Source organism: Primulina tabacum, chromosome 8 (assembly GCF_025594145.1).
Source record: "Primulina tabacum isolate GXHZ01 chromosome 8, ASM2559414v2, whole genome shotgun sequence".
NCBI classification, from domain to species: domain Eukaryota; kingdom Viridiplantae; phylum Streptophyta; class Magnoliopsida; order Lamiales; family Gesneriaceae; genus Primulina; species Primulina tabacum.
In genome coordinates, this window is record NC_134557.1 from 38,879,818 (window position 1) to 38,890,688 (window position 10,871).

Sequence of the window (10,871 nt, forward strand, 5' to 3'; positions counted from 1 at the left end):
TTGATACATAAAAAAAATCGGATCGGTTTTGTTTGTCGAAATAAATTCGATTAATTTGGTTTTGATCAACTAGATGTGGTCGATAACCAAATCAATCGAATGCTCACTAAATAGACATAAGTATCATTTTTTTACTCACATGAATTAGACGCAATAGATAAACAGGTCGATTAAAAATGAAAAATGAAAAAGAAAAAAGATTCTTTGGGAATTTTCCAGCCGTGTGACTTAAAAAGTATATTCTTGATTGGTGTAATTGTATTGATTGTTTGTGTTTGATTTTATTCAAAGTAATCAACCAACACTTTGCCAACTCAAAAGTCAAATAATGTTACATTTCTAGCATGTGTTCTACTTTAAAGTTGAGCATTACTTCTTTTTTAAGAACATGTTAGCTTTCATCGTTTTTTTAAGAATTTATTCAATATCTTTATAAACACTCGTAAAAAATACATCAACGATGGAAAATGATCGCATAAAGAGATATAGTCGTAGGTGAAGACGATGATGGAAAATGTTGTTTTGCAATAGAAAATCTAGACAATCGGTAAACATGTAGCGACAAAATTAAACAATCCGTCGATGAGTATTAGCGACATAGTTAGATTTAACACTATTGTTTCAGAATTCTAATTCCATTGATAAAAAACAAAAAGCTTAAAAATAAAAGAAAAGATTTCAAATTTAAAGAAATTCAAGAGTATATCGGGGAAGAGGGTATATTTTATATTTAACTTTTTATTTGATTATATTTTTGCTCATATAAACAAGAATCGTTCGGGTAAGGAGTATATATATATATATATATATTTGGAAGTAGGGAAGGATCATTTTGGGGACAAAATTAGATATATTTTAGAGATCAGAATTAGCTTCTACACAAGTCTCTCATTTAACAATTAGTGCTTCGTGGAAGAGCGTATTTGTAATAATTATAATTAATAAAAATAATTCTTTAAATTTGTTTGTTTTGTTTTTTTAAATTTATGGAATTTTAATTAAATTAATTAATAAAAGGTAAATAAAGATAAAAGAATTGGTCATCCTAAAATTTCAGAAAATTGATGTCTATAGACAATAGTGTTATCGATTAGCTACGATTTTTCAACTAAATTGGATATCATAGATTGCAAGTAATTAACATGTTTTTTGGTTGGTAGGATAAAACATCATTATTTCAAGACAAAAACTTGTGTGAGACGATCTCACGAGTCGTATTTTGTGAGACATATCTCTTATTTGGGTAATCCATGAAAAAATATTACTTATTATGCTAAGGCTGCGTCTGGTTTGGAGGATAGTATAATGAAATGATTAAGAGAAAAATGATAAAAAGAATGATTGAAGTAGAAATATAATATATAATGATAAAATAATATTATGTTTGGTATGATGGATAAGAATATGATAATTAATAATTTTTTGATCAAATGACAAAACTGCCCCCCTTCTAATTGTGTGTCGGTGGGGGGCGGCGGCGGCGGTCGGCCGGAGGTGGCGTCGGTCAGCCGGAGGCGGCGGCGGCGGCGGTCGGCCGGAGGATGAGGCGGCGATCGGTCGGAGGAGGCGGCAACGGTCGGCCGGAGGATGAGGCGGCGGTCGGGCGGCGGCGGCGAGGGGTTGGCGGTGGGCGGTCGGTGAAAGGAAGTGGTTGGTGGTGAGTTTGAATTTAGAAGAAAGGTAAAATTGAAAAAATATGATGGATTAAGCCTACCTAATATAACCTAATCATTCATAAGAGGGATAGACTTGGTTAAATAATCACCCATACCAAACATGTGATTAGGTGGGTTAAAAAAATAAACCCACCTAATCACCCCTACCAAACGCCTCCTAAGAGTATTACTTTTTATTACAAATATCGATAGAATTGACCCTTCTCACGGATAAAGATCGTGAAACCATTTCACAATCAAACCATTAATTATGATGTCCTGAAGATTTGACACAATCTCAAATCATGGAATGCCTTGACATCGGAAACAAAATGTTACCAGAATCCTACGGCTATACCTCCACCAGGCGAAAACTTTCAACCGAATCCCCACCCTTGAATGGTATCAGACCCCGATGATTTGGGATGGACTCTACATCATCCAAGGGTGGAGACTGGTGCAGCATAGGCATAGAATTTCCTATGTACCATCATCCTCCTCTTTGTAAATAGTAGGTACTAGAATAAACACGACGATGACCACACATATAAACTCGTTTGAAGGGCATAGCATAAGATGCAACTACTATTCAGCCTTGAATGTTGCTAAACCAACAAAATCTTGTAGCCAAATAGAATAACATTCAGTATTAGCTTGAGAAATAAGAAACATAACACGTTGGCTCGACACGCGGTATAAAGTTTCAGCTGCGGACTAGAATAATCATTTGGCTCAAAAAGTTGACAGTGGGGAACTTCTTCAAAAGACACCACATTACATAACAATCCTCTCGTAAAATTGCGATAGCAGTGGCATAGCTGGTTCACCGATACTGAAAACAAAGAAGTAGTAAATCAAACATTAGATTCTGCAGTCCTGCAAACTGTATAAATTAGTAAGTAAACCAAATAGTAAAAAGTCAGCCCCATTGAAGATACTAGTAATTACCTTAATGAAGCCGATTTCCTTAGCGTTGCTGCGAAAGCACTGTCTGCAGCACATCAGACCATATTTTCTAATTATACCGTGAGGGTTCCCACAGACACGGCTGTCGAAAGCAGATAATTATCAACTCCAAAATATTAACTAAGAGAAATTGGGCAGGATAAGTGAAAAAAGAGAGTACTAGTAGTAAGAAACAAAATAGTTATAAAGAGAAATACCATAATTTCAGTTGTAAACTATTTCGGTGCAACTTCTAGCTAAGCAGTAATACAGGTTTCGTTTTTTCAAGGTATTACAGTTTCAGCAAATGCCGTTTAATTTGAGACCAGCCTAATAATAATTGGAAAATATAGCAACATGACTTTCCCCACCACAAAACAATAAGGCAACTTCCACTTGTCAGAAACTCATAGCCCTCAAATATTTTAGTGTAAGAAAAAGAATGCACTGAAACAAGGAAATCAGTTTTATCAACTTATAAACCAGTCCATCAACACATGATCACTCAGAAAATCAATTACCAACAATCATTCGCTCAATCGAGTATTCAAACTACAAATTCATGAAGAAAATGCAACTTTAAGCAAGTCCAATCCATGGGCCATAACTCATAACCATCCACGAACCAACAATGTTGTCTCGAAAAGCTTGAGAAAAACCCAAGAACAAAAAAAATGCCCGTCACCAAGATCAGGGCCGGGAACAATCTTTTTTTAGAACCCAGTAGGAAAACCATAAATCCAAGACAAATGATCGCTTAACGAATAATTCAACTTAACAATGCCATTCAAAGCGCACAGCCAATTCCCATTTGTGAAAATAACCATCAATCACCAAAACATCACAGTATGTCCCACCAATCAAAACATACAGCACGAATAGAAAATTCATTAAACATCTCATCAACTGATCATCCATGCGCACGGACAATTACAGAATTAATCAACAATATCAACCAATTTCTGAGAACGTTCCAGTTCTAACAACTACAAAACTGTCATTCAGTCGTTGCTGCGGTATTCTGCCTTAAATTCGAATTGAATACATAAAAAAATAATCTTTACGAATTAAAAAAAAACATATAATCCATAATTTCCCAGGAAGCAAGCATTTCCCATCATGCCTGTCGTCAATTTTCACGAGAAGGGTACGACATCACATCCTTCCACGGATTCAGTAACAACAGAACCACAACCGGAATACGATAACGAAGATTGAGAGGAAGAGGTACCAGGTACGAGATCCGGGTCCGTAGGTTTTCGGGTGAAGTTCCGGACATTGAAATTTGACAAATTATGGAGGGACTAAATTGATATTTGAATGGTTGAAATTAAAAAAAAATAAAAATAAAAGTGTGTGTTGAAATTACAAAAAAAAAAAATCAAAAGTGTAATATTAGTATCATATAAAGGTAAAATTGGAAGAAAAATTTGGTGTCCCTAAGGTGGTTACTATCATACTTGTAAATTTGCACACGCGATGCGTGTGTGTACAATCTTTCTATCATTATCGATCAATTAAAGTGAAATTTGACAAATTATGGAGGGACTAAATTGATATTTGAATTGTTAAAAATAAAAAAATAAAAGTGTGTGTTGAGATTAAAACAAAAAACAAAAAATAAAAGTATAATATTAATATCATATAAGGGTAAAATTGAAAAAAAATTGGTGTCTCCTAGATAGTTACTATAATATTCTCACACTTAATAAAATAGAATAATTCTCACCCTTAATAAAATAGAACAGAAGAATAGATATTTGGATAATATAAGCTTGAATATATTAGCATGTTTGATACTATAAAATAAAATCTTGACTTTAGAATTCTATGTAATAAAAAATATTTAAATAATTATATTTGAAAACAAAACAAAAAAGAACACGACGTGATAGAAATTTTTTTTATGGACCAACTAGTTTAGGTTAATAATAGTTAATCAACTAACTTGAATTTTCTACGTGTATAACATCTGATTCACGTGATATCCTGGTGGGATCTTGAGAAAAAGGTGAGAGATGACAAAAAAAAAGTATTGAAATTTTGGTATATTGTGATTCTCGTTTCGAAAAAATATCATATTTTTTATTTTGTTACACTAATGATATGAAATTTAAAAATTTAGATATATATTGAAATACAAAATAATATATAAAAATTTAAAAATATATAATACTTTGAAACTATATTTTAATTTTTTTTAAATATATGTGGTTTTTTTATGAAACTATATATATGAATGACAAAAACTTGTGTGAGACGATCTCACGGGTCGTATTTTATGGGACATATATCATATTTGGGTCATCCATGAAAAAATATTACTTTTTATACTAAGAGTATTACTTTTTATTGTGAATATCGGTACGGTTGACCCGTCCTCACATATAAAGACTTGTGAAACCGTCTCATAAAAAACCGATATCGTATCAATCTATCGATATATTATATAATTTTAATATAATCCATATGTTAATTAAATATATAAAAATTTTCTATATTATGTCCACTATAAATAGATAAGATACTATCCATGACATGATAAGATACTATACCAACCCATAAATGACATCTTTTGTTAATTTTTCATGAACTAAACCCTGAAAACTGTGATCAAGACTAATTATCTCGACTTGCTTTTCTCATTTGTGTGAATGGATGAGGAGGGAATGGTGAGTGATTTCAAGAACACAGCTACTGCGAAGGGTAATCCAAAGCTCACGATTTTGCCTCTGATTGCTTTGATTTTCTACGAGGTTTCTGGAGGTCCATTTGGTGTGGAAGATTCAGTCAAGGCAGGAGGTGGCCCATTTTTGTCTTTGCTAGGTTTCTTGATTTTCCCTCTGTTTTGGAGCGTGCCTGAAGCTCTTGTCACGGCTGAACTGGCCACAACTTTCCCCGAAAATGGCGGCTATGTGATCTGGATTTCATCTGCTTTTGGCCCTTTTTGGGGTTTTCAAGAAGGGTTCTGGAAATGGTTTAGTGGGGTTATGGATAATGCCCTTTACCCGGTATTGTTTCTTGATTACTTGAAGCATTCATTTCCCATTTTTGATAGTATTCAAGCTAGGATTCCAGCTTTGTTGTTAATTACTGTTTGTTTGACATATTTGAACTATAGAGGTTTGCATATTGTGGGATTCTCTGCTGTTTTACTAGCTGGTTTTTCGCTCTTTCCTTTTGTTGTTATGAGCATTCTCTCGATTCCTCGAATTAGGCCTAGTCGATGGCTTCGTGTTGATTCTAGGAAGGTAGAATGGAGGGGGTATTTCAATAGCTTGTTTTGGAATCTGAATTATTGGGATAATGCGAGTACGTTGGCTGGGGAGATTGAGAATCCAAGTAGGACTTTTCCCAGAGCTCTTATGGGGGCGGTGGTTTTGGTGGTATGTTCTTATTTAATTCCACTTCTCGCGGGTACTGGTGCTGTGGAAACTGATTCGAGTGAGTGGAGTGATGGTTATTTTGCTCAAATTGGAATGTTGATAGGTGGATCTTGGCTGAAGTGGTGGATCCAAGCGGCTTCCGCATTGTCAAACATGGGGTTGTTTGAAGCGGAAATGAGCAGTGATGCATTTCAACTTTTGGGGATGAGTGAGATTGGGATGCTCCCTTCTGTATTTGCATCAAGGTTAGTCGTTTTTCTCGGATTGAATAGCCATGAAATCACTTACTTCCAAGGTCCTTTCTGTTCTGTTTGGTTGCTATTTTGGCATTGAGTGCTGCCTGATCAAAAGTCTAATGTTGGCTTCTCGAAGAGAGACCACTGTTAAGCTATCTCATTCCGCTCAAACTAACTCATGTCATGGCAGGCGATAAAAAGAAATTTGACTTTTTTTTTGGGTATCACGGTGGATGAAAAAGAATAGTCCCACGCTGACTTCTCGACAAATTCTATAGTAGCACATCAGCTTGAGATGCTCATTTGCTAATTTTTTGAATTAAGGTGCATGTGCCCTTCGTTTCTTGCTCATCCTAGATTCATTCATTTGACTTGGATTTTGTTACATATAGATTCAGATACTTGGTCCATGTTTGTAAAAGAAGATTGTTTGGTTGCCTATGCTTTCCTCTTTCTCATCTTAGATTTCATTTATTTGACTTGGATATTGTTATCTAGATTCGGATAATTAGTACAATGTTTATAGTAAAAGGTTGTTTGGTTGTCTACCCTTTCCTATCCATAAACAAATCAATCAGCTATGAAGTGATTATAAAGGTGTTGAGGATTTGCCGCTGATCACTCCTTATGGGCAAGGATTGAGTTTTTTTCCTCGTTTGGATGTTTTCGAATTAGGCATTCTAGATCTTTACTAGGCAAGAACAGCAAAACTTGTCATTTCTTTCTATTAGGAAATCCTTTATAGAACAGCAAAACTCGTCATTTATTCTGGCCAGTTTTTGGTCCGCTTTTGGTCTTTCCCAAATTCATTTGGTAATCTTGTGGACCGCCTTACATTAATCAACGTTTAAGTTCTCTATTTTGTTGCTGATCTGTGACAACTTCCAACTTTGTAGATCAAAATATGGAACACCAACGTTCAGCATTTTGTGTTCTGCAACTGGCGTGATCTTCTTGTCATGGATGAGTTTCCAAGAAATCTTGGAATTCCTCAACTTCCTATATGCTATTGGAATGCTATTTGAGTTTGCAGCTTTCATCAAACTAAGAATTAAAAGATCTGATCTACACAGACCCTATAAAGTTCCCTTTAATACATTAGGCGCAACGATGCTCTGCTTCCCTCCAGTGTTGTTGCTTGTTCTGGTAATGTGTTTGGCTTCCCTGAAGACGTATTTAGTGAGCAGTGGCATAATTGTGCTTGGATTCATCTTGTACCCCGCTTTAATTTATGCAAAGGAACATCGATGGTTCAAATTTAACATGGATTATATGCCGAAATCTTCTGGTAGTGATCAAGAATGTAGTCCAATCGGGCTGGAAGAACACCGTGTAAATACTGATGAAGCCTCTCTGAGACTTCTGACCGATTCAACATCTTTGAAAATAGATCACGAAGGTGATATGCTACCCGAGGAAGCTGTGAAATGGGAGTAGAAGGGGAATTATAGAACTTTATGTTGCCATATACTAAATGTACATTGGTTTTTGGGTTGACATGATTTTCTCTATACTGCATGAAGTTACATAAAAGAAACTACGTGTTTCTGATGTTAATCAGTTGATGTTTCTTTTTTCCCTTGCTGTTATATGATTGAGCACAACATTTTAGTCCTAGTTTTATTGCAGTGATTGACAAATTATCTTGCAAGAAAAAATGTCTTGAAAGAGTCTTTTTAGACGAACTCTGGTTTTCATTTGTACAAGGAAAATGAACAAAGGGTAGCAAAAGTGTAAATAATTACAAAGACAAGATAATGGCCACTGCCATTGAAAACTAGAAAGATTAACTGCAGAATCTCCACAACTTTGAAATAACTGGATTAACTGCAAGGTTTCAGTGGCAAAGAATATCGAACCCTCTCGATCTGCTTCTGCCAGGAGAAAAAGTGTTTTCTTTGAAGATCAATAGCAGCATACTTCTGATAACCATGAGCATGTGAGATACACACACTCCACGGCCAAGAAAACCTCAACTAGCATCAACTTTTTCTAAGCTTGCCACGTAAGTCAAATAAATCGTCCATATGTACGAAAATGAGTTGCTCACAACTGGCTGCCAAATTGAAAAACATGATAACCATTATGGATTAAATTTTTTTTTATGAAATACCGGTAGTGAGTAAGACCTGTTGGAACGAAGCCACTTGAGTATAGAGTTCTTACTTGTAAATGAACAGGGACGAACTTGAAGGTGATGAAATCACATATAGGCCAGTACATGAAGCCTTTGACCATCGTAGGGACCACGTCTCGTTTTACTCTAGCAACTATCTCGGAGCCACTTTCACCTGAGATTAGAAGTCGACTTATACTCCTTGGAAACCTAAAAATATGTGCAACGTAGAGCCGGAACATAACAAGAACATGATTTGCATTTAGAACTTTTGATCGATCAATCCATAAACAGAAAACAAATAGGCACCATAAGCAGATGTTTCCAGCCATGTTTCAGCTGCTAACTACACACCCAAAACTGTCCTCAATGCGGGGACGATCAAAACTCTTACCCTCAAAATGGACAGCTCTTTATGATCCGCAGGTGCACAAGCATGTAGCTCGCATGTTGATCATAAAAGCATTAACAGCTGCTCAAACCGTGACGACAGATTGGACCATGACAAGCACAATTCTAAAAATCGTGGAGAAAGCTAGCTTCTTTCTCTATAAACTAAAAGTGAACATCTTTATTCTTCCTTTTTCCCCACATCTATGCCTTCCTTGTCCTTTCTGCACGCAGGTTCAATTTTTAAATGATTTCTGGAAAGTGACTTGTGTTTTTAGAAAAATTATAAATAAAATCTAAAAAAAAAATGGGAGTCGGTGAAAAATCTCCAATCAAAACATTTCTTTGGGTTTACTCCCTACCCACAAAATTGTGGAACTATGTCGGTACACTTCATGTGGAAATGTGGTACTAAAAAAGTATGCAGGGACTGAAAACAAAAAAAAATCGACGGAGACTGAAGGCCAATTTCCCGAAAAAAAAAATCATTTAACTGAAGTGGCCACCCTATCGACTCCGTCAAATCTGCCATCTCTGCAACCCATCTGGTTGAACTAATAAAACCACAACAGTATTCAAATCAAGTTGTATTTCTTCAGCCATGGCGTAACATTTTCAGTCGAAAACCAAAGATGGAATTCGAATTTTCATCATTTGTAGATGTGATGTCCCCGCAGCTCAATCCCCCCGAAACTCACATTTCTAGTATCTATCAACTACCTTAGTCAGTGCTCACCACCATTCGATCGGCCGAGCTAGAACGAGGCATGTTAAGATAAAAATACAACAATTTCTTGAACATACACAAAAACCAGGCATGTCACAGTATCAAAGAACAATAGCTAACAATCTAGAACGCCATGCTAGAAGAGAAAACAACAGTTTAATAAAAATGGGGTACCTTGTAAGCCAGCATTTACAGAGAAGAATGCGGCAGTCATTACAGGCCCGTATGCTAGCTGTCCCACAACAATTTTCTTAATCGTCGAGAAAAAATCCCGCCGTGGAAAAACTCTCGAAGCGAAATTGAACCAGCAATGCAACGATGGCCCCAATATAATCATACCATATCCAGCCATCCTCAAAGTCCTCACAAAATCATACTCTGACGACTCTCCAACTAACGCCTACATCAAAAAATTTGATCGAATCAAGTTCTACATAAGCAAATAGAGAAAAACAGAAAATGGGCATCGATTTTTCTCCTTATTCCAGCGTACCTGAGATGATAAATCCGCTGCCGTGTAGATAAAGGAAGAAGTGACGCTTTTGGTGACAATGGGTCGGGTCTGAACCATGCCCAAATACCACCCTACAAACCCGAGCTTGGAAGTAGAAGGTGAAGAAGATGCCCTCGAGCTGAGTGAAGAAGATTCAAAGCTTGTAGCGGCATCCTCCAATTCTTTTGCTCTCCGGGAAAAGGTATTTGGATAACGATTACAGCATTTGGATTGTTGGAGCTGGTGACCAGAAGTCTTCGGGGCTGAAGCCGGGACTGGTGGGGAGTTTTTGATGCTGCTCCTCCATAGATACTGCAGGGAATGTTGGTGGAGGCTTCTTTGAAGGCTGTTTCTTGTTAATGCGGCGGCCATGAATTCCGGCGAAATGGGGTGCGCTGTGTTTTGTTTTGTTTTGTTCTGTTCTGTTCAGGAGTTTAGGACAACTTATATAGGAGATTTGGCGATTCATAGACAGGTGTATCTTTTGACCGCCGCTCGCTATAGTGTTCGTGATGTGTACTCGCTTCTAGAATTAGCTTATAATATAGAAACCAAGAATGTTTATAATTTATTTTTTTGACATATATATCATTGATGTTTTCATTGTTTTGTTAATTAATATATATATAAATATAGCAAAAAATTAGTTATGAAATATATATGTTTTTCTCCGTATATCTTGTTGTTTAAGAAAATATATTTATAATTACATATCTTATATGTACATATCATATTAATCAACATGAGCTACACATGACGAAAATATGATAATCACAATCAATTTAGAGTTTTAGACCATCAAACAATAGTAAACATAGAAAATAAAGACAAATATTATTGTGATAGTCCGAGATTTACTAAAAAAAAAAAAAAACAGAAGTGAGTTATTATGAAAAAATATAAATATTTATTAAGAAGAAAAA

General features: G+C 35.8%; 2 protein-coding genes and 1 long non-coding RNA gene across 3 annotated transcripts; 1 reads left to right on the forward strand and 2 right to left on the reverse strand.

Moving 5' to 3' along the window:
- Positions 1-2,201: 2,201 nt before the first annotated feature.
- Positions 2,202-3,898, reverse strand: LOC142554082 (uncharacterized). The gene is made up of 3 exons (XR_012822087.1): positions 3,832-3,898; positions 2,604-2,703; positions 2,202-2,487 (listed from the first exon to the last, which is right to left on the reverse strand). It is a non-coding gene; the product is annotated as an uncharacterized LOC142554082 (long non-coding RNA).
- A 1,237-nt stretch (positions 3,899-5,135) lies between these two features.
- On the forward strand, positions 5,136-7,779 carry LOC142554083 (putative polyamine transporter At3g19553). Its single transcript, XM_075664710.1, has 2 exons — positions 5,136-6,231; positions 7,119-7,779. Exons 1-2 carry the CDS (start codon positions 5,255-5,257, stop codon positions 7,657-7,659), a joined length of 1,518 nt encoding a protein of 505 aa, XP_075520825.1. The 5' UTR covers positions 5,136-5,254; the 3' UTR covers positions 7,660-7,779.
- Positions 7,780-7,895: 116 nt separating this feature from the next.
- LOC142554084 (protein SYM1-like) lies at positions 7,896-10,359 on the reverse strand. The gene is made up of 4 exons (XM_075664711.1): positions 9,949-10,359; positions 9,630-9,855; positions 8,389-8,513; positions 7,896-8,278 (listed from the first exon to the last, which is right to left on the reverse strand). Exons 1-4 carry the CDS (start codon positions 10,318-10,320, stop codon positions 8,195-8,197), a joined length of 807 nt encoding a protein of 268 aa, XP_075520826.1. The 5' UTR covers positions 10,321-10,359; the 3' UTR covers positions 7,896-8,194.
- Positions 10,360-10,871: the final 512 nt, after the last annotated feature.